The 23,978-nt window shown below is 46.0% G+C and overlaps 1 protein-coding gene and 1 long non-coding RNA gene across 2 annotated transcripts in view; one reads left to right on the top strand and one right to left on the bottom strand.

Annotated features, from left to right (window-relative positions):
- CEMIP (cell migration inducing hyaluronidase 1) overlaps positions 1 to 23,978 on the top strand; it is an 867,705-nt gene that overhangs the window by 553,578 nt on the left and 290,149 nt on the right. Inside the window, exon 9 of the mRNA XM_069624168.1 lies at positions 10,947 to 11,068. Coding sequence (XP_069480269.1) covers positions 10,947 to 11,068 — 122 coding nt within the window. The remainder of the gene's footprint in view (positions 1 to 10,946; positions 11,069 to 23,978) is intronic.
- On the bottom strand, positions 14,171 to 15,648 carry LOC138504004 (uncharacterized). The gene is made up of 3 exons (XR_011279748.1): positions 15,032 to 15,648; positions 14,748 to 14,842; positions 14,171 to 14,606 (listed from the first exon to the last, which is right to left on the bottom strand). It is a non-coding gene; the product is annotated as an uncharacterized lncRNA (long non-coding RNA).

The following is a 23,978-nucleotide window of genomic DNA, read 5'->3' as shown; positions in this document are numbered from 1 at the left end:
GGGAGGAGATAGGAAAAGGGAAAGGGAGAGGAGGAGAGAACAGAGTAAGTAGTCAAAAAGAGTGGGGAAGCAAGAGGGGAGAGCAAATACAATTGCAGAAGTCAGTAGTAACACATAATCTTGCAAGCCTGGATACAAGATGAAGATGGGAACAGCATGATTCAGGGCCACCATGAGAAAGGGTGATGCACCGTGAATCAATAAAGTCCATAAAAGTCAAATTCAGCATTGGCCACAAGACGGTGATGGTGAAACCAGAATGTATCAGGACAGACTCCTGCAGAAGTAGGCTGGAGAGGAGGGGAGAAGAAGACGAATCAAGCAAAACAGGCAACACCTCTGTTGCAGAAGGAGGGGGCACAAGGGAACATGCACACATATATCTACATCAACAGAAATTTAAAACCACCAAAAAATGCACACACTCAGCAACACTCAAATAAACGCAACACACTCCAGAAAACTAAACCAAATCTACACAAATCATCCCACACACACTCATACAACAAACCACACCTAACCCTTACTAACAGTGCCGTAAGGGGCACAGGAAAATGAGCCGAGGCTCATCAGGTGCCAGGGCCTAATGGCGGCAGGTAGCCTGGGCTTGTTAAACCACGTGCCCTTGATGCGTCCCGGCTTAATGGCATACAGGCACCCCCACCCGGCAGCCCTTAGTAGAGATCAGCTCCCTGTGGAGCGGGTGCTGTTCACTGCATTTATTATCTAAACAGATGCCTGGCGGGGGACTGAAGCCACATGTTTTCACTCTTAATGACAGTGCTGCCCCTCACCAAGTATTTGACGAGGGGCAGCAGCACTATAAAGGCTGAAAAGGTGAGGCTGCTTGAAGCCAAGGCCTTTTCTCCTAAAGTTCCCGGGAACGAGCATGAGTTTCAGGGTTTTTTGAAAAAAAAAGGCCTCGCCTTGCATCGGCCTCACATTTTCTTCTATAATGGTGGCACCGGCCAACAGGCATCTCTTGATTAAAGGGATACCTCGCAGGTGTCGGTGCCACCGTAATGGAGAAAAGGCATTTTTTTCTGAAGCCTAAAGCTCTCGAACATGAGCGGGAGCTCAAGCTTTGGAAAAAAAGCCTTGTCCTCTAGCGGCTGGGGCTGCCAGGGGACATTAGTGAGCACCAGCAGGGCCCTGCCTCAGAACCATATTTCTGAGCTTGCCGGGGGTTGGACCTGGCTAGTCTTGGCTCACTTAAAGCCCTGCTTACCAACTAAAAACAAACCCAGCCCATAGTTACTGATGTTTCCAAACTAAACAGCACATCAAAGCTCTCTAGTGCTTTCCCTCTCTATGCTACCAACTAAGCCTTCCCAGCCATCCTTTTCTAATCCGCCAGAGCGCCTGGAGACCATGAAAATGAGATCAGTGCACAGTATACATCACAATAACATAACATAACGTCCAAAACACAACTGACTTGGCCCTCTCCATACTTCAGTCCAGCACAGCACCATCAAGCATGGTCCCTCTGACGTTGATGTGCCGGAAAAAAAACTATTGCGGTTGGTGGCAGATGGATATGGTTAAAATGTTTATTTTCAAAAAGCTTTAACTCCAAGTTTTCCCCAAGTGCACGAGTCTGATGGAAAAGGTCTCTATTTCAGAGAAACTTTGTTCCGTGGCCAGTTGCAAATCGCAATTGAAGCCTTTGCACGCGTGCCCTTGAGAACCAGGCACCAATGCCGCCCTCCAGGGCATCTGCTCTGTGCTCTGACTGGGTGTTGAGGGGCGTCTATGGGTCTCTTTGGCCAAATGATTGAGCAGGAAACGTCCAGTGTTCAGTTCCCCCCAGTTTTCATTTTGCCCCAACTTGCTTCTGAGCCAATAACAGGCACGGTAGCTTAGTGCTCCTTTTTCAGGGCGTAACTCAGGAATGTGGTTCTGAAAATAACCTTCCAGGCAAAGAGCGACACAGTGCATTCTTTCCTTAGTTGGATAAACCTTACTGGATGGTTACAGGAACACAGACTGGTAGCAGATGTGATTATGGAATAGATATTTCTGACCCAGATATATTTTTAACTTGTGGGCTGCTGCTTCACATCACAGCCCCACCTTGCTTGAAAGTACTGCATGGTGCTAAGCAGCTGGATGGGAGCCCTACCTCAGGCCACAGATGACTAGGTTGGGATGTGATGCTGAAGCATGGGTTGGGGCAAAGAGAAGCGGCCTCCGGGGGTCAAAGGCCTTTGGCACCATTCTGTCCCATTAGGATCTAAATGGGCACACAACGCCTCACTCCCAAAGATTGCAGTGCCAAGGTCTTGGCACACTTGCAAGGAAGATCAATGCCCTGGCTGATATGCACAGTACTTCTAGTGGAAATGGGGTTTGGGAAAGTGGTCAGAGCTCCAGTAACCCTCATTGATAGTTGAATGATCTGGCAACTCATGACAGAGTGCATCCCATTCCAACTTCCTCTGCTGGGTAACCAGGCATGTGAGTTAATTAATTAATCTTTTATAACATGCTCCATGCCGGAGACCAGCGTATGAGCGCAGGGCCAGGATTCGAACCTGTGTTGCTCTGCCTTGTATTGCTTCCAAGACGTTGCCCTGTAGCTATCCTCCAGGCCCTGTGTTAGGCCGGAAACATTCAGGCGGCAACGAGCATGTTGCTGTGCACTTATATGCAGCTCGTTGGAGGAAGGTGGGCCATCAACTTATCTTTTTCTGTGGGCCTATTTGGGGAAACATGGCCTGGCTTTTGGGGCAGTGTGGATTTTAGTGGGGTTGAAGGTCGGCTTTTCCCCAGGGTACATCCATAGTCTGTCTCCATAAACTAGCAACTGTCACCAGCCAGTAAGACTGAACACTGCTGAGGATACTTATCAGCAGAAAGAGGAGCGTTCCTTGGCTATCCTTACCCTGCAGAAGCCCAAGGCCTCTGGGTGCTTCTCAGGATTGCCTTGCTATGAGATCTATGTGGATGCACAGCCCACAGGCTGCAGGCAGAGCAGGTAGATCAGGGTGCACACAGCTGAGAATATCACTGGGTTCGACGAATGGTCCAGGGATGAATATCGGTTTCTAATCCATCAATTGTCCCCACACCGCTGGTACACCAGAAGGCATCCGAACAGATTGGAAACACAAGCAAATGATAAACCTCCTTGTCCAATTTTGGTAACGTGGACGGAGCAGCAGACTTATGTCAGAAAGGTCGTGGTTAGTTGCAACAGAGTGAAAATACAATTAGTAACCAATGATAAAAGGGACTGTCCAGTCAAGGTTGTTTGATAAATATCTACTTTATTATCACAACACACAGTTCTAGCACACTACAAAATACAACCCATCCTGTAAAGGAATGCAGAGAACAGATAGTTTCAAAGAAGGAAAAGGGATGCACAGGCCACCAGGGGGCATGTGAAGGATGGCTGCCTAATCCTTCAGTTCTGCCAAGCCGGGACATACAGGGGTTCTGAGACTCCCCCCCCTCTAATACCGCTCTGTGTCAATCTGAGGGCCCCCATTGGGTGGTGATGCCCTGGCCCGCATCTGTACCAACGAACAGAGCGGCAGCCGAAGAGACCGAAGGAGGTGAGGAGTGGCACCGAACATCAGCGCAGCGCCGGGGAGGAGGCATAACACCTTGTGTGGCATTCCATACAGCCCCTGGACTCCCCCCCCACCCAGAGAGGACCGGTGATCCCCTCCCTCACAGAGGAGCGGGAGTGACAGAAGCAGCAGCAGTGAGCTGGGCCCAGCCCGTGGCTGGGGCGATCTTGGAGGCACACACCACAGTTCTGGAAAGGTTCCACTACTACAAGCAGAGGATGCGAATCCTCGACAAGGCAAGGAAGCGGGCCCAATTGCCCTGGGTGAGGCCAGGGTGACCGTTTTTCAGGACTTGTCGGCTTATACCCTGGAGAGGAGGAGGATGTGTGGTCCACTCACAAAGTGGCTAATGGAGAGAGGGGCGTGCTACAGGTCGGGCTTTCCGTTCTCCCTGAACTTTGAGTATGAGGGACACCCGACAGACTGTCAATGGAGGCAAACATCCTCCCAGCTTTGTAGGAATTAATGGTAGACTCGTGGCTCTGAGCAGGCCGCTCGGGAGAGATCGCTAGAGGGGTGGCCACGACTGCGACAAGCAGAAACAGGCGCAGGGTTTCCCAGGGTTCCCAAAAATTCAAGTAACTCATCAGCCCGCTGAGGGATCCGCAGGGCCCTTGAGAAAGTGTAATGGGTTCAGAGGGAGAAGGTGGTCTAGATTGTGGCAGTGTTTCATGGAGGGGGGCGATGATTGTGGTGCAAAATTGTTGGTGTGGTGGATGGGGGCTCAGTAAGAATAAGCAGCAAATTGAGAGAGTCCGGTTGGCTCGGGACCCTTTGGTGATCCTATCCTGGCCCGTGACCGTGCTGGGGTCATGGTTGGATGCACAGGGATGGGAGAGGGGGGTGGCATTCGGGGCCCACCCAGAGGAAGTTTATAAAGTTCAACGTTTCGTCAGTGGTTCGGGTAACAGTTTCCCCGCCCGAAGGGCAAGTGTTCTACACCAAAGTTGCATGATTTCTCGAGGGGAGGGATGGTTCAAATGGAAGGAGTGGTACTGGAGGGATGTCTAGAGATGATGCACTGTTGATTGGCACCCTCAATGTTAGAGGGCTGAATTAACCGGCCAAACGATCAATGACCCTAAGGGAATTCAGGTGGGCCAACCTGGACATCCTCATGGTTTAGGAGACACATTAGCAGAGGGGCAAGAAGCCGAGACTGGGGGCAAAACAGGTGGAGGAGGTAATCATGGCCTTGGGCACAGAGAAAACAGCAGGGGTGGCGATCATTGCGTCGGCCCACCTGGGGCTGGTGGTGGAGGTGACACAGAGGGGACCAAGCGGGCGCTATATGTTCATAAAGGGCGAAAAGATCACCCCGCGTGCCATATACACCCCCAATATGGGGCAGACAGACTTTTGGGAAGGAGTCAAGGCTGAATTGATGATGTTTGTGGAAGGCCGCCTGGTGGTAGGGGGAGACTTTAATAGGCTGCTGGACTCGAAAGAGAGATCACAAGAGAATGTGGAGGAGTGAGGGATACCATGGGTAAGGCCTCTTCCAGGAGATTTGGGAAAATTAACCGAGACCTGGGCCTTGTTGACTCTCTGTGGGAGGGGGAGGATGTGGAACATCCTTTCACATACTTCTCAGCAGTGCATCAATCCTACTCACGCATTGACCTAATACTAATGGACGCAGAGTTAAAAACTCAGGTAAAGAACTTGTGGGTGTCCCCAGTCCCGCGGTCGGATCACAACTTAGTGGTTTTCTCAACAGGTCGCATCCCCAGGCCAAGGCCTTTGGGAGGGTGGCGCTGCAATGATTTCCTGTTGAAGGATAGGGAGATCTCCCAAACAGTATTGTCTGAGATCAAAAACAATTTTGCCTTTAATGACAACGGGAAGGTAAGAGTGCAGACTCTATGGGAGGGTTTGAAGGCCACGATTTGGGGGGTGCTTATCAGAATCGGTGCCCAGAAAGAGAAACAGAGGGAGAAAGAGGAGGAGGGGCTGAGGCAAAAGATTTGAGACCTACAGCCGGGTGGGCCTGGGGAATGTATCTCACAACGCCCATCGCGGTGAAGGTGAAGCTCTTTAGGGCTAAGCTTAAGGCGATCCTAGTTCAGGACACGAAAATGAGCAAAAATACCATGAGCGAGGAGAGAGGGCAGATAAAATACTGGCTTGGAGACTGCAGAGGAGAGGGAAAAGAAGTTGATAAAGACAATCAGCGGCGAGGATGGTGTGGAAATAGATGACCATGAGGATGTGGGGAAGGAATTCACCAGTTTCTATGAAGGGCTCTACATGTCAGAATTTGAGGGGAACAAGGGACTCTGCCCATACAGGGTGTACAACAGGAGGATGCGACTCGCCTGCGATAGCCCATCTCTGAAGAGGAGGTCGTCCAGCCCATAAAAGGGTTGAAGTCGGGTACAGCCTCAGGGAGTGATGGGTTCTTGACACAATTCTATAAGAGGTTTAGATCCATCCTGGCCCCATACATGGCTCAGGTCTTTAACGCGGTACTGTCGGGGGACTCCTTGGGGAGCTCCATGCTGGAAGCGGTGATTATGACAATACATAAAGAAAGCGGGCGCCCAGTGAAATGTACCGCCTACCGCCCCAGATCGCTAATGAATAGTGATGTGAGGATCTTGGCTAGAATTCTTGGGGCGAGGTTAGAAGGACTTATGCCATCCCTGGTTCATGGAGACCAAGTGGGTTTTATAAAGGGTAGGCAGGGTGCCGATAACATTCAGAAAACAGTGAATCTGCTGAACCAGGCCCAAACCCAGGGCAGTGGCGTGTACCTTGTTTCTGTGGACTGTGGACTCCGAGAAGTCGTTTGACAGGGTGAAATCGGCCTTTATGAAGGTGATACTTAAGAAAATGGGCCTTGAGCCGGGAATTTTGAAATGGGTAGAGGCGATGTACTCTCAGCCGACGGTACGCGTGAGGGTGAATGGCACCATGTATGAGGTATTCCGCTTGACACGGGGGATGAGGAATGGGTGCCCCTTCTTGCCATTGCTGTACGCTCCTCATGATGCAGATGCTAGTGATAGTGATCAGGGTCAACCAGGAGATCAAGGGTATTATGTGTGGGGAGGTGGAATTTAAACTCTCCCTTTTTCGCAGACAATATTGTGGCTTATCTCACTGAAGTGAGCACCTCGCTTCCTGCTAAGGTGTGTGGCTAGTTGGTAATTGCCACTTCATTATGTTCTTTTAATAGAAACAATAGATATATATCACTGTGACTGGTGTGTCTTCAGGTCTCTTGTTGTATTTTTTTGCTAGAGCAAATCTTCTGTCAAGATTAGATTATGGTAATGCATTGTTACTAGGACAAACCAAAAAAGATCTTGCCAGGTGTCAAGTCATGGAAAATGACGCGGTACGTCTAATTAAGAGAATAAAAACCAGGGATCACATAACAACGGCAAGAAAATCTCTGCACTGGCTAACAGGTGCCTCTTTGGAGACGCCCCTCGTTATTTCAAAAATCTGTTTGTAAAATACACTCCCTTGAGACAGCTACGCTCAGCGGACAAATGATTGCTTAACGTGCCAAGATACACTTTTGAGGCAGGTATGGGCAGATCCTTTTCAGTGCGCGCCGCGCAACACTGGAACAAATTACCATCCACCCTGCAGTTGGAAGAGAACTATCAAATGTTTAGGAAATGCCTGAAGACTTGCCTCTTCAAGTGATTGTATCCTTTTAGGAAATAGAGAGTCCATCTGGATGCTTAAGGCATGTCCCATGTATGTCTAGTATTGTTGTAGGTTACGAGCACCCTGATGCCACGCGATATAAGCACGCATAACATAACATAACATAACATAACATAACATTGCTCTGCATGAGGTTATAAAACTGGAATAGCGCTAAAACACTAGGTTACACATTACTCACTCCCCCCCCGCCCGCCCCGGGATGGCAGCACACAGACACACACACACACTGGGAACCCATCACCTCTGATGGTCCCGTGCAGGAGGTGCGTGAAAATACCGACGAACAGCAACGCTTGAATAATGGACACCACATGCCGCTGTGTGGGAGCTGAGGCATCCGGGCCAGGCTGCAGCTGGCTGCGTTGATCACAGATCCCCCCAACATCAAGATTCTTTGGAAATAGGTTAGAGCATACTTAATAGTGTTGCCAGGCCATGGAAAAACGGTTTATTGGCACAATATTAGTGGGTTAGCACATCTTGGCCTTAATCCGGAGCTTGCTTTCTTTGCTTGGAAGCTTTGTTATATCAGTGGCGCTCGAGGTTGGCTTTACTGAGTGCCATAAGTAATAGCTCAATAAGTGGTCTCTGGAGTGGCTTCACAGCTGCTTTCCTTGCTTCTGATCCACGTCTTTTCTGTGAGCCTGTATTATCATTTCTTTATATTTGGAAAGACTCGGTTTGCCGGAATTTGATTGGATGGGAATTAAATAAATCCAATTAAGTGGAAGACTGACAGCGGGCCTCGTTATGAGTTTGGCTGTAAAATCCGCCAAATTACTGCCAAACTCATTTACTGTTACCGCCCCTCAGGCTTGTGTGGGAAGGTCAGTGGAAATCCTACCTTTTGGAGTCCATGAGTCTCCAGGGGGATTGTGACGACATTGCCGTGAGCTGTAAATAGGCAGATTGGGGCCAGCTCGAAATGCAGTGGTGCGGTAAAAACAGCGGTAATTCCATTACCGCAAAAAGCTGTGGCAGTAATGGAATTACCGCCACATGTTTTAGCACACTGCTGAACTTGTAATGTGACTTGTAAAACCAGCCGCCCTTAGAGGGACCTGCTAAGGGATCTCGTTATGGGCCAGTAGGGAGTTAACGGCACCAGCATCCTTACCGGTGCCGTTAATCCCCTACCGCCAGGGTCGGAATGACCCCCGTAGTCTAAAACATCATGAAAGCTACAGGTTGCAGACCCCTGTTATTGCAAAGGAAGGGCACTTGGATTTTGTCACAAAATGTGCTGTTGGCATATTTATGCCATTTGGTGGATGTTATTGGACACAGCACAGGGCAAGTAAAAATAGTGAAGCTAAATCAAGCAGGTTCAAGCACCACTTCACACGAAATCCACCCTGACACATCATAAGGGTTGGCAGCTGGTCTGCTGCTAGGGGGATTTGCACCTGTGACTGTGAGTGAGTTTTTAACTGAATGAGCTAGCTATCTTTGCCATGTGCAGTGAAAAAATAGTTGTAAACGACCCGAATTGAAACAATCAATTTGGAAAGACCGCTCAGAGAGAGTTGCAGGGGTGTTGCTAGGTCTGGAAAAGATCCGGGGCTACGCTAATGTCAGGACTCGGGGCTAGCTAGCTTTTTGGTTGTAACCCCTGAGCTTCTATTCGGGGCTACAACAAAAATTCCCGGCGCTATAGCCCACTTAGCTCGCCCCTCTCCCTAGCAACGCCTTGGTGGTCTTTCTAAATCGAACTGTCTCTCCCCCTGCCGCAGATGAGTGCACGCAGGGTCTGACAGGAGTTGCAGGGCTCAAATGATGTGTTGCGAGAGTCTAGGTGTCTGGGTTTGTGTGTATGTCTGTGTGGTGGGGGAGAAGGGGAAAGTTTGTGACGTGGACAGGAGGTAAATGCAACTGCGTGTTTCTGTGTCTGTGTTTGTATGTGGTGGGGGACTGACGGGAAATGCATGGGGAGGGAGGCGGTGGCTGAGGCAAGAGGGGATTGCGGTAAAACCCCCCCAACTTCTAAGAAATCGCACTAGCGCAGATGGGGTGGAGGCGTGCAGGGGAACGGCTTACCTGAAATTCTGGGGTTAAACCCACCCCCACACACACACATGAATGTGGTACTCCTGATTTTTGTGGGATGTCCAAAATCGGCCAAAATAAATCAGTCTTTTTGATATGCGGCCTTCAAAAGGCAGAAATATCACACAGAACCGTCTTTCCAGCTCAGACAACTGTAGCACTTGTTGAAGTCAGGGAACACCTGGGAATTATTTTTGTTTAAAAAAAGAACAACATAATTGACACGATCATACATCTTAGCATGAAGCTACACAAAGATTGGCAGAGCCTTAGAAGAGGGAGGAGCTAAACATGTCAATATCTACTCAGTGGAGTCCTTCAGTGAAGAAGTGGTGTATGCAGGACTGCTCTGACCCACCTGCACTTGCATCGCCGTAATGCCTGCAGCACATGATCTGTGTGTGTGTGCGTGTGTGTGTGTGTACACAGTGACAACTGAAGCTACACTGGACAACTGATGTGCTTACTGCTGGCACCAGCAGCTATCAGACTGCACAGAATGCTCCGTGCCAGCACATTGAGTCATATGATCCAAGACCATCCGCGACATGCCGTCCCAAGTCCTCCTCCCACCATTGCCTATTACAGGCCCCATGAATCCCGATTCTTATGGAGTATCAGATTGGTAGTCCCACAAAATACGCGCTGTACATCAGAAGTAATTGTTCAATTAACATCCCAAAATAGGACACTTTTATTCTATCCAATTGCAAAGACACCTAATTACAATGGCATTTGTATACTTGCCTTATGTCCTGTTTGGATTAATGTCCAGCATTGTATGTATTACCAAATATCAAGGTCTCATTGCAATTAGGCACCTTCGTTTGACAGTTTATATTGTCTTTGGCACCTCCGTTTTTTGGCATTTCTATAATTTGCTCATGTCTTGTTTGGTTTAAGGTTTCTTTGCAATTGGATAGAATAAAAGGGTCCTATTTTGGGATACTAATTGAGCAATTACTTCTGATGTTCAGTGCGTATTTTGTGAGACTACCAATCTGATACTTTAATAGTTTGAGGCTGGGGTAGCCTCTCAGCCCCACGTTACTCGCAGCTGTCCCTCTCCTCTTTAGCATAATTGAGATCAAGTGGCACTTAAACACAACTTTGAGACTCGGGGCACTCCCAATCTAGTTACCCCACAGAATACACATTCACTGATTCTTGTAGAGCCTCGCATACTTGATTAGTCACGAGCAGTGGCATTAAACTGTGGAAAATAGCCACGCCCACTGATGGGGCCAAGCCTTGATTCAATGAAATGAGATTCTGCCTTAAGGAATGGATTATTCGATATTCCCTCAATCATGGGCAGTATTTATAGATGCACTGTTTGAAGAGTGATACTTTTCCATGTAAACATGTTGGCAAGTGGTTTGCATGCCCCAATTATGTCGATATGTTTACATTTGTGCATCTTAGGGAATAACTGGCCACGGATATATATATATATATTTAATGTAATTATGCAATGATGTATTATGGAGTAGTGCCACATTTAGATGCATTGCTTAAACCATCACAAATATAAACCAGCATAAAATGCATGAAGGCACGGAACATGTCAGAAATGCTTTTTTTTTCTAAGAAGTTGGCCCCAATTCCTGTCCTTCGTTGTGTTTCTTTTAGATGTGGAATGGACCGAATGGTTTGACAACCATGAAAAGAAAAGAATCAGCACCTGGGAAAAACTGTCAGAGCTTAGAGGTTCTCATCCTGGCAAAATCTGTGCAAACCCGACCGACATTCAGGTAACTACTGTAGCGGGAGCTTGGGAGACTAAGTTTTCTTCTTTACTTTTCGTGCTTTAGGAATTAGCAATACAAGTATCAGACTTTCCTTGAAATCATCCATGCAATGTTGTTCAGTGCGCTTTATCTCCTTTCCATGGCAGCTTTCTTCTCTATTGCTCAGTCTTTTGTCTCTTTCTCTTCCCAACAACAGAAGGCACCATTCTGGGCATGTTTCAACAACATTTCACACTCGGGAAATTTCTAGCGCTATTATTTTGGTGTGAGCACAAAACTAGCTGCAAGCAAATTTCCCTCCAACATCTTGCTTGTTTGATTTGAAAACAGACTACATTTGAGTACTGCCTGGGATGCATATGGTAATCCCTGTTACTCCAAGTGCCAATCTTTCTCATTCCATTCATCACTAATGGAAAGAAGTCTGAATCCTTTCGACAAGTAAACCAAGCATACATGATACCCTTTCTCAGTTTATTTCTTACAAAAATATATATAACCCCCTTGCATTATGCAACAGAGCCCCCGACAGGGATCTTTTAGTACCTTCCTGGCCGCTGCATAGGTAGCACTGGCTAAAGTTACCCACTACAGAAGACTAAGTATTACTATACTTTGATAGCCTACTTCTAAGTAACGCACTTGTTGCACCGTGAATTAAATCAAAGTCTAGTACAACATGACATGGAACAAACTCTTAATAATAACATTTTTGACAACAAGGTGTCAGGCTTTTTCACCTTTCCCATTCTATTTTGACCACTTCATTCCCTTACCATCTTTTGCCAACAACATTCACCTTTATACACAGTCTATTCTTGACTGTGCAGCGCCTGGAAGTCAGAGAATGAACTGTTTGGAGTTTGTTCAGGGAGAACAAATTATAAACACGCCCACGCAAATAAGCCACCAAACATCCAGGATTGTCTGAGCACACTCTGCAGCCTCTCATGCTCCCAAAATTACATTGTGTACTTACTTACAATTCTCCAAATCTGCCTTGCAAACACAACCCAGTTATTACAATACTTGTGGGCAAATCACCCGCCTCCCATTTGCAGACCCGTGGTCCACCTAACAGGACTGACACACGCCCATGCTATCGCAAACATTCTTCCCCCACTTCCTCCCTCCCTCCCGAGTTCGTAGCATTTATTTCCTGCTTCCCCGTCCTCTTTCTCCCCCCGCCTCGCTTTCCTTCTAAGGTCTGGCTACATACCGCTAGCATGGGCACAGTTCACCAGTCCATGGAGAAACCTAGGTGCCCTGGTACCACTACAGTGGTGGTTTGTTTCAGTGTAAAAGCAGATGAACATAGGATAACAGAACATAACACAGAACATATCTGTGAGGAATTTGACCATCCGCACGGGGAGTGTGTGCTCGCCTGGGCTTTTTTGAAATTTTGCAAGAAATACAATGATGGGAGATAACCTCAGAAAATGTGTGGGTCTAATCCATACACATTTTCCTATGCTCACCACACAACAAACACATAGTCAAGTGTACTACGGTGGGACACAGCCTACAGGCGCAGTACCCACTGTCACATTTAGTTGGGATGTGACATCCATCGGTACATCAAAGCATCTCAGGGAGGGGGAAGGCAACACCTTCCTACTGGCATGGCCAGCCTAATTAAATATCAAAGTCTCCATGGATCCGCTCTGGTTCTACTGTCAAAGTTCTGTGTGGTGGCAGTGCATACTGATGAAAGTTAAATGAAAGCAGGCTTGAGAAGAGGCCAGGTCACAGAACTAACAGGACACTAACACCCCCTTGATATGCAATGTGCCAACTTGAAGCTAGCTCCCACCCCTCTGTGAATATCATGTCTGGGACAACTGTTTACAGTAGGCAACACCTGCAGGGAACATCCTTTCAGAGGGAAGAAGTATGTGAGTTGGTGTAGACAGAAAGTCTGTTCTCGACACAAACTTCAAGGGAGACCTGCACTTTGATCGAGTCACATAGAGCTCAATTAACCAGAAAGACACTCCACAACAGACAGTAAGATGAGCGGGACTTAGTAGTACATATTGTCACCTCTTACCTTGCCTGTTGCAAAGCACTCTGGTCATGACCTCACGCATAACAAAGGATTGTTGGTGGGGACACAGGATTGGTTCATCAAGGTAGGCTTAGCCTGCACCAATCACTTGGGCCCATTTTCCTTTAAAAGATGGTTGAGCCCGTCTTTTGCCAGATCATCCGATGACTTCTAAAGGACTAAGAAAGGTGGCTCATTTGGACCCTGGCTGAAGGTACAGTCTGCCTCACAGCTTATGCCAGTGAAGGAAGGCCAAGATTTCCAACATGGAAGCAAGATCCCTCCCCTTAACATATCCCAGGGAACAGGTGGAGATACTGAATGCAGAGGACCCTTCAGCAGCTCCAGAACCAGTACCCAGCCAAGCTTCAAGCAAGCTTCCTAGGTTGGAACTGCCAGAGAGTCTCTAAACTAAAACAATAACAAGGTTGTTGCTTGCAACACTCTCCTCAGCTTTGGCCCATCCACCGTAAAGGACAACACAAGCCCAGTGAAGAAGCTAGGAGTGCATCAACAAGCGTCTGCCTTAAAGGACATTTTTGAGCCAGTCGAGCCCCTCGAGCTGCTACCGACTTCACCATTGACTTTTGTCATGTCGCAGTCGCTAAGGTCATCTTTGACATCTCGACCAGTGCTTCAGACCCACCAACCAGCACTGAGACTACGAATCCTGACCAAGAGCCGTCATGTAGGTCAGCCTGCAGCCGTCCGTCCAGCCTCGTTCACCGAACTGCTTGCCTGACACCGACAGCTGACTCAATAACACAAAAGATGGGTAACCCCTTTGTCGCTGATAGAGGGGAAGCAACAAGCAATATTCAAACAGTGGTCATTTCAGCGGAACGGAACGATGCTTAATATGCAAGGAAAACCGACAAAAAAAATGAAAAGAAGAAACCCGGTCATACACCACAGATCAACCCAAAAAAGAGAAAATTTTCTTAAAAAACTATAATAATTTTATTATAATTTCAACATTAAAAGATACATATTAAATCTACACAAGCTCATATTAAATATTAGCTTGGTTTTTATGAAGATAAAGTGCATCACAATTAAGTGCTTATCTAAGAAAGAGATCGTCTAACTGGTCGGTGCCGATGGAACGCAGCTGGGCTGCCTGAAACCCAGAGTGAGTAAAGGTGATCACTCAAAGGGGGGCCGGCAATCCCAGATGCATCTGCGTAATGCTGACTGAAAGAAAAAATATGCAGTCAAACAATGATAATATGCACGAAAACTGACAATGGGGTGCTGTACGTCAACTACTAAAGTGTCAAGACAACAAAATACACAGAAATAAACCTGACACTGGTTGTTAATAGTAGTTTTGATGGTATAGAGCGTCTAGCTGTGTCAGTTGATTCCCATCTTCTTCAGGACGGTGCACTCCCTTGGAAATAGTTGCCACTTGATGTTTGATATATGCAATTTGTGAAGCAATGGTAAAACCGACAATAAATGCTTGAAAGCCAGAACCAATAATCACACCTAAAACACATACATAAAGAAAAACAAAACAAACAACGAACAAATTAAAGGGGAGATCTGTGAGTGATAGTAATAGGAACTTCTATCATTGTCCAAGTTTGGGAGAACCTTTTAACATAAAACGGGAGAAATGATAATTACCATTATCTCAACCAAAACGGCTGGTCCCAACATCCTGTGAATTAGTCCAGGAATATATATAGTCCATGCCGAAAGCAGATCACAGTGAAATGCATCTGTGAAAGCAAGGACAAGAACATTTAATGAAAAAACAGGGACAACAATATCCCCAGTTTCCGAATTGTGAAGCAAAAGAAAAAAAGAGAGGAAAAAGGAAGGGCTGCCAATCCCCGAAGTCCAGACAACATGAAAACATTATCCAGTCCAATAAGGAGAGGGCAAGCTACTATTGAGGACCGACTCACCTGGTTGAAATTACTGGAAAGTCAAAAGTAGAAACCTCCCATCGGTTGAGAAAGGCAAGTAAACTCGGTAATTAGATTGTTTAGTATTAACCGATGATTAATGCAGGCCAGGAAACGTCAACCTTGTTTTCATGTAGCACAAGTATGAAAGGTTGAATAGCTACATGAAATCAAAAAACACAAAAGAGAAAAATAAGAAATAAATCAATAAAATAAATCAGAAAAACACCATTTAGCATATATCTATGCCTAAAAACAGCATTCATTTCCTAAAGAATGTATCTGGTAGTGCATCAGTGGCCATAAATACGTCTACAAGGGGGTGGAAGCTCATGGCCATCCTACGCTACTGAATGCAGCACTGAACTTAAGAGTCCGGAAATAATGGCTCTATCCAATGTACACAATTTCAAATATGTAAAGTTTAGTGTCCCACAAGGTTCTTGTGTATCGCCTACTCTCTATAACGTGTTCACCAAACCCCTCTTCGATGTGCTTGATTATCTGGGTGTCTCCTACACTAACTATGCGGATGACACCCAGATACTCATCCCCATCACTGGTGATCACATAGCTGATACCAAATCCCTGAATGACGTCTATCTGGTTATTCATGCCTGGATGGCACAACACAAACTATCAATACAATTAGAGTTGCGTGGGTTACTGGATTCTGTCTCCCACCAATATTTTCTAACACATCATGAGCAGAATCAATTTCATTAAACTAGTAAAACCTATGTCTTGCGTCCTTAACTCTAGCTTAATGTCTCTAAACAGGAAAGGAATCTGTTCCTGGTTTTACCCAGGAAACAGCCAAGGGGGCACTCGCCCTCTCCTGGCTCACTACTTTCCTGAAAAAAAACTAAAAAGAGGTGCACACCCTTGGGAGTCAACCCATTTCTTTAATTATGTTGCTAACCCTTGGTGTGACTTATACATAAAAATCACAGCACTCCTTGGTCCAAAAGGTTATACTTGGTCCAATTCTTGCTGTGTGTTAAAAACACAATGGATAGTTTTTTGCAAAGCTCATATATTGCTTCTTTATGAGTCAAGTGGACCAGGATATCACCCTGAGCCTAAAATTGTCAACCGGTTTCAGCGGGAACAATTGGTTTGCTGCTTTCTTCAGGACTATAGAGATAGTTATCAAACTCTATACATTCACAAATGGACACTAATAGCAATTCTCTGTCTTTAAATTTCTTTGTCTGGATCCAGCCTTTTCCACTTTTAGATGGGACATCTCATCTGAGTATCAGCTCCCTGCAAGGGAAATATACACATCAGGGGCCTTGAAGTATACGACTATTCTATTTTCTGAGCTTTTCTAAAAAATATGGATTCTTACCACTGTCTGTCATCTGGGGTAGTGAGCCATCAATTCGAATTGTTCTATTCCTGTCAGGAGTTTTGTGATCTCTATTGGGTAAGTAAACAACTCCTGATCAGTTCTATCTGTATAATTAAATGCAGTGTCTAATGGGATTTTTGATCATTGTCTCACTTACCGTCACTTAGTTTTGTCAGTGTACGGTAATCCCTTCAGATCTTGTCTATTTATTAATTCTTCTTATATGTAGTGGAGCTGTCATTCCTACGAAACATAAAAAAGTGATGCTGAAAGTAGGTGCTGCACCAATATTACATCTCAATGAGGTGAATACTCTGCTTGACTAATGTTAGGTCAACTGCAGTTTATGGAAAAAGATTTCTGAAGCAACTCTCAGGCTTTTATCCTACCAATTATAATGGAAAGCGAAGTCTGCATCATCACTTACAGTCCCGTGCTACGTGCATTATAGTGTCCCTTGATGATTAATAATATGTTACAGATGGTCGAGGTATTGTTCCCTGTCAGCATATTGAGCACCGCATATTATAACATAGCATGGCGTCACGTGAGTGCCCCAGTTTTAACAACACGAACTATGCCTCAATGACGACAAGACGGAGCTCCTATTACTAGGCTCACCTCAACTCCTCATTAAACTAGACCAAGCCTTCAATTGTTTCAACATCGATGGCAATGATATTAAGGTCTCTAAGGACACTAAAACTCTAGGCGTATATCTGGACTCTGCTCTCTCACTGAACAGACAAACGAATGCAGAAAGGTCGGCATCGGCCTATACCTGCAAACTCATCATGGCCTGCAGACCTTTTCTGAACCCCCACAACTGCATTACCCTGGCAAGAACACTCATTATGTCTAAGATCGACCTCTGTGTGCCCTCTACCTGGGGACTAGTCAGTCCAACCTCAACAAACTGCAAACAATCCAGAACAATGCCATCAGGGTGGCTCTCAACATCCCTAGGCGCTCCCATATTTCCAACGTCAGATCCGATCTTCACTGGCTCCCAGTAAAACAAAGAATAGCCTTGAAAACACTAGCCTTGACTCATAAATGCCTGGACAACAAGGCCCCACCATACCTCTCCACCCGTCTCACCCTCCATACCTCCACACGCCCCACCAGAACTCCACAAATTCACAGCCTCATTTTGCCCAGATTTAAACTCCAAAAAGCCAGAGGCGTGAGTTTCCCTGTCCTAGCCTCTAAGCTTTGGAATTCCTTGCCTGTTCCCATCAGAACTGAGCCCTCTTTTCATACCTTCATGAAGAAAACCAAATCCTGGCTTCTCATGCAGAACGCATGAAGCACTTCACACAAGGCCTGGACCACCTCAGGGTTGCCCTGCTTTTTTGTACATGTCGCCTACTTACCTGCTTACTTTATTGATTATGGGCCTCATTACAACCCAGGCGGTAAGTTCCCTACTTTACCATTATGGTGTAAACTCTGTTTACACCATGGTGGATGGCGGATTTACCGCCTCATTCCATGGTGAGTGGGGCGGTAAATCCCCATTCTCCATTTACCCTTCCCCATTCCCATTTTTGCCCTATAGGGCATAATGGGAGTGGGGAAGGCGCTAATTACGGGTGCCGTAATTAGCACCAAGGCGGGTTAGCACCTTGCATTTTAACGGCTGCTAAAAGCAGGCGTTAAAATGGTAATCAGGCGTTAAGGGTTAACGGCGCCGACGGCGCCGTTAAACCCTTAACGCCTGGGTTGTAATGAGGCCCTATGTCTATATATCTGGTACAGATACCTGCTTATCTCTATTGCCTTTGCCTGTACATTTTTGTATTCATGACTCCTCCACGAGAATTCTGCTCCCCCGCATCTTCCTGTAAACTGGGGGAGCTTGAACCTCTTGTCACTGACCCTTACTGTAATGTACTGTAACTGTGTATGCAAGACTATGCGCCCGGATGCCCTTGGGCCTGGCTGCGCTTTACAAATAAAATAAATACAAATACAAATTAGAGAATAACAGTAAGAAGCGTCAAACTCAGAGTGTTATTTTGATCGACACATGGAGCAACATTAAGAGTTAAAACTCCCCGGAGGGAAAAGAAAGCCTATGTTCATCTCCGAATTGCAATGCAGGCACTTTAGCCGCTATAAAAATCTAAAGAATGATAACAGAAACATAACAGAAACTAGTTCGATTCATAGAGTATTGTATTTGTGACTCGTTTTCTTGCGATGCCGGAAAATGTAGTCAAATATCCAGACTCAGCGTCCATTGCCATGCTAAAATGTTATTATAAATATGCAGAGATTACAAGTCCAAGCATCGTAAAAGCATAGAGTGGACAGCCTCCAATATGAAACAAATAGTCGAAGATTGACCAGTGTATCGCTTACCTTCTATTAGAGCAGCCTTGCGACAGAATGGATATCCGCGAATGCCGGGCCTGTCGCCACGCCAGTGTGTAGGTCGTTAATACAATCACCAGGCGTAGTGCGTGAAACGTCACACGCCCAGCCTTAAAGCTGGAATACTCATCCTGCGTACCAAAGCCGAGGCAGTCGTACGGACATCTTGGTAGGAAAAAAAAGGCTGCAAGAAAGTCACATGTGACTTATTGTGTATAACGCCCGCCTGCACTGTTAAGCCATGGCTTTCACTGTGGGCATAAGTCAAATAGTAAGTGAAACCACCAAAATAGGTGTGTTTTTTTACCTTTATCCATACCAGTGGGGATAAATAATGGCCGGCATATGCCAGTCTGCACCCAGATGAAGTTGGCCGGATAACATCTCTTTGAGGAAACGGTGCCCAGGAGTACATGTCACCAGATGCTGATAACCGTAAATGATCAGCCTTTCCTGACAAATAAACATGTTCTATAATAAATAGGACACAAATAGATCTAGAAGCCTAAAAAATTGCAAGAAAATAATAAAAAGCATACGTGTCCCCAATGGCTAATAGCTGATGAATTGTCGACCTTTCTTGACAGGTGGACATATTCTATAATGAATGACACCCAAGAAGGTCTGGAGACATAACAAATGGCACAAAGACGAAAGAAATTCATATGAAGTGGCCAACATGGTTCAATCAGGGTTAAGAGCCAGAAATCAAAGTGGCATAAACCAAGATCACAATAGATGCTACATGGTGGTGCCCCAGATCCGAGAATGGAATAGGGAGAGCTTTGCTGCCAAAATGGCCTAAATGGGTCTACTAAAGACCGATGGCAATTCATCCTGAGCATTCAAGCCCACCATGTGGCTTTGAGTGTTGTAAATCCACCAGTGTTCTCGAGTGGAAAGTCTGTTGGCGGAGGAATACGGGTCCAGACCTCTCACGAGTTCTAAAACCCACCACCGAAGATCACCGCAACTATGATTATATTCTATGAAGTGGGAGACAATAGGCGAACTAAGATTACAAGTCCTTATCCTGGACTTGTGTTCAGTGATCCTGAGTTTCACAGGTCTGGATGTCTTACCTATGTAGGTCATTTCACATGGACACATCACAGCGTACATAACAAACATTCTTCGAGTTGCATGTGGTATGGTCCCTGAGAGTCCAGGGCTTGTTGAGAATGACAGTGCTGGTGGCTGTCGTTGACCCACACTGCCAACAGTAGCCGCATGGAAAGTGGGCACAAATCTTATTCATCCCCCACGTTTCGGTGATGGTTTAAGGTCCCTTTTTAACTTGGGACCTGTCTGCTTCGGAAAACTAGTTCTTGAGGTTCTTACCCTTTTTAAATGCATGCATAGGAACATCAAGGTACAAATTGTTCAGTTGTAATAAGTGCCAATGTTTATTGATGGCTTTCTTAATAGCCGAATGGTGGGTACTGTAAGTCATAGGGCAGACCATGCTTGACTTATTCGGACTCTCACAAGTATTTTTAGACAATAAGACCTGCTGGTGTTGGTAACATGCTCTCTTGCGGGACTGTCTCAATACATGATGGGGGTAACATCTATGGGATAGTCTAATCTCTATGATATCGGCCTGTGCCGAAAAATCTTTTTTGCCCGTGCAATTACGCTTGGCCCTTAAGAATTGGCCATACGGGATGCTCACCCTTAAGGATTGAGGGTGAAAACTTTCAAAATGGAGAATAGTATTTCTGTCGGTGGTTTTACGATAAAGATCTACAACAATTGCACCATCCTTAACCTTCAAAAGGAGATCCAAAAAAGGTATAGACGTGTTATCTGCAGACATGGTGAATCAAAGATGTTCATTTAAGGTGTTGATCCATGTGAGGAAATGTTCGTGTTCTCCCTTAGTTTTGTCCCAGATAATGATGATATCCTCTATATATCTTCTATAGAAGACAATGGATTGGAGGAAAGGATTAGATTAATCAAAGATGGAAACTTTCTCAAATGTCCACATGAATAGAGTGGCGGAATTCGGGACAAATGTGGCACCCATTCTGGTTCCCTTGATTTGTAAGAAGAAATCTTCTTTGAACTAAAAATAATTTTTGTCAAAGTGATTTCCAAGAGGTCAATTAGGAACTAACTGGGGACCAATTGGGGATTGCTTCTCAAATCCAAAAAGAATTTAATAATTTAATTCTGACTGTAGAATGTTTGAATATAAAGATTCCACATTTAGAGTGAATCTGGGCCTGGGGCCTAAATACCTTCAACTCTCTCTTCCTAAATATCTTCCTTCACGAGCCCTTCGCTCATCCGTCTCCAACTCCCTCATGGTCAGCCGCTTCTCGAAGCAACGAGCTGGGGGTAGATCTCTCTCCGCAGCAGGGGCCTCCCTCTGGAACAGCCTTCCTGCCTCCCTGAAACTTGAGGAGAACCATCTCCGGTTCCGGAAGTACCTCAAAACCTTCCTCTTCGCTTCTGCCTTCTCTCTCCCTCTCCCATGCTAAACCTGCTTAACTCCCCACTGAATTCTGCACTAAACCTGCATCTGGGCCACTCTCAGCGACCTCGGTCCAGGGCCCAGCCACTCTCCTCTTGTACTGCCTCCCTGGCTCCCCCTGCACTGTGGGACTGTCACTGTATCCCTACAGCCCCCCTTCCCAGCACTTGCTCTGCACTTACCTCGCACTTGCCACCAGCTGGCCCTTTTTATTTATTATTTATTATTTTATTTTATTTTATTACGCTACTTACCTTGTATTGCACTTCCCCCCCACCTCCTCCCCCTGCACTTTCTCCTTTTCCCCTTACCACTGCACTTGCGCGATCTGAATGACACCTGGCCTAGTAGGATCGTTTGTCTGTCTTCCCCTTGTTTCCCTCCCTCCCTGCCTCGTCGCGCCTTGAAACACTTGTGTATAGGCGCGTTACAAATACCATATCATATCATATCATATCATGAATAGAGTGTAGAGGAGGTCCCAAATAAAGCCTGCACTCCCATCGCCCATTTGGAAGTACCAGGAACATTCACACCAAAAAATGTGAGTTATGATGAACAAATAAATCAACAGAGAGCCGCAGTAGGGCTCTGCCTAGTACCCATCAGAAGAGCAACACCTAATGAAGTACGAATAACCAGACAACCATGGACAGTAAGGTATCCATTGAGAAAACCCTACCAACAAATGAGATGAAATGAGGATTGCCTAAGTACCGTCCCGGAAGAAACCAAAAAGGGCTTAATGGAAGACGAATGGTGACATCATGAGAGCCCGGACAGACTCACAGTTAGAACAAATGACGAACCAAGAACGACACAAGGAGACGAAACTCCATGAGAAAAGAGATTGTGAGCTTATAGTGATAGGAAGCTATCAAAATGTGAAAGAGTTAAGCTGTAAGCAAAATGACTACAGTCGATCAGTTTACGCCTGTACATATGCTTGAAACCGCAAGAAAGCTAAGAAAACAGTACGGCTTGCTATGCTAAGTAGAAGAATAGCGCGGCAAGGGCCATTATATATAATCTACCTCAAAACAAAGCACAGTTTTACAAGTACGATTCCACATTACATGAAAAGCAGAATCAACTCAGGTTACTAGAGGCCAAACAAGACAAGATTCATATTCTAGCACAACGAGAAGAGACGGCTGAATTGAAACTCAGTAGATGCAACTCATGCCAAGAGAGCCAAGGTCATACCAATAGAAGGAACAAACAGTAGCCACATCTAATTGAAACCTAAGAACAGAATATCCTGTCTCTGAAAGGTCAAGATAAGGAAGCGTAGGCAGGTGGCAACCGGAATAAAACTTAAATGCAGAAATAGAGAGAAACTAGGCAAATTCAAGGTGTCTGCAACACGTGACCATCCGAGCGAGGAGAAGCACGAGTTCACACCTATGCGTGGCATCCGCCCGGAGAAGATAGTGGAACTTTCCCAAGCAGAAGATGCAGTTTCGAGGCCAACCACAGTAATATAATTGACACATTGTTGTTGAAGTGAAGATTGATTGGAACCTTAATTGGAGGAAGGCCGGGTAGTTTAGGAGGCACCCAGCACCTGGCTGACCATTCTGCGTGCTGCTAAGTAAAGTGGAAATATATGCATGGGGTTGGTGCCAACCCATTCACAATGGACCAAATAATCTAGGGTCCTATAATTAGTAGAACCAATGGGACATCGTACTTTTGGTGATGTCCACAGTAGTCATTTTGAAGGAAGGGCTTAGACGCCTACCAGACAGTGTTTTACCCAATCCCTCACTCTGTTACCATATACAGATATAGCACCTATATTAAAGTTACCTTTTCCGAACCAATAAAATTCTTATTAACTTTGGAGTGTTACACATGACTTGTGATGAATTTTCAGTATAAATAATGTGTTTTTTATGAAGTTCATTGGAGTTGAAGTGAGAAGGATGATCGCATCACTGCTGATATCCATAACTCCCCATTTTTTGCACTTGTCATTAAACGGACTCCATTTGCCAAACCATTGAGTTGTCCTTATTGTTTGGTGTTGGAGTAATACATCTGCAGCCCCATCCATCTCCAGGTGCAGCTATCTCGTCTTAAAGTACCTTTGGAGCAAACCTCAGCTGTATGGGCTGGTCGAGGGTCTCCTCAGTACAAGATTAATAACAGGGTCAAAGGGTAGACCTTCCAGATGCACAATTGCATCTGTGGTATCTGCCAGATAGGTGGGGGTATTGGCAGCAAGAGGTTTAAGGAAAAAGTCAAGATACTTACCCAGTGGCTCCAAAATAGAGCTGAATGCAGAGGACCCTTCAGCAGCTCCAGAACCAGTGTCCGGCCAAGCGTCAAGCAAGCTTCCTAGGTTGGAAGTGCCAGAGAGTCTCTAAACCAAACCAATGACAAGGCCGTTGCTTGCAACACTCTCCTCAGCCTTGGCCCATCCACCTTAAAGGACAACACGAGCCCAGTGAAGACGCTAGGAGTGCATCGAAAAGCATCAACCAGCATCCACCTTAAAGGACATTTTTGAGCCAGTCGAGCCCCACGAGCTGATACCGACTTCACCATTGACTTTTGTCACACCACAGTCGCTAAGGTCGTCCTAGGCATCTCGACCAGTGCTTCAGACCCGCCAACCAGAACTGAGACTACGAATCCCGACCCCGAGCGGTTGTGTAGGACAGCCTACAGCCGTCCGTCCAGCCTCGTTCACCGAACTGCTTGCCGCCTGACACCCGCAGCTG

The sequence above is a fragment of the Ambystoma mexicanum genome, chromosome 11 (assembly GCF_040938575.1).
Source record: "Ambystoma mexicanum isolate Mex_15411 chromosome 11, UKY_AmexF1_1, whole genome shotgun sequence".
NCBI classification, from domain to species: Eukaryota; Metazoa; Chordata; class Amphibia; order Caudata; family Ambystomatidae; genus Ambystoma; species Ambystoma mexicanum.
The sequence above is the reverse complement of the archived record's forward strand: the minus strand, read 5'-3'. Positions and strand labels throughout refer to the sequence as shown.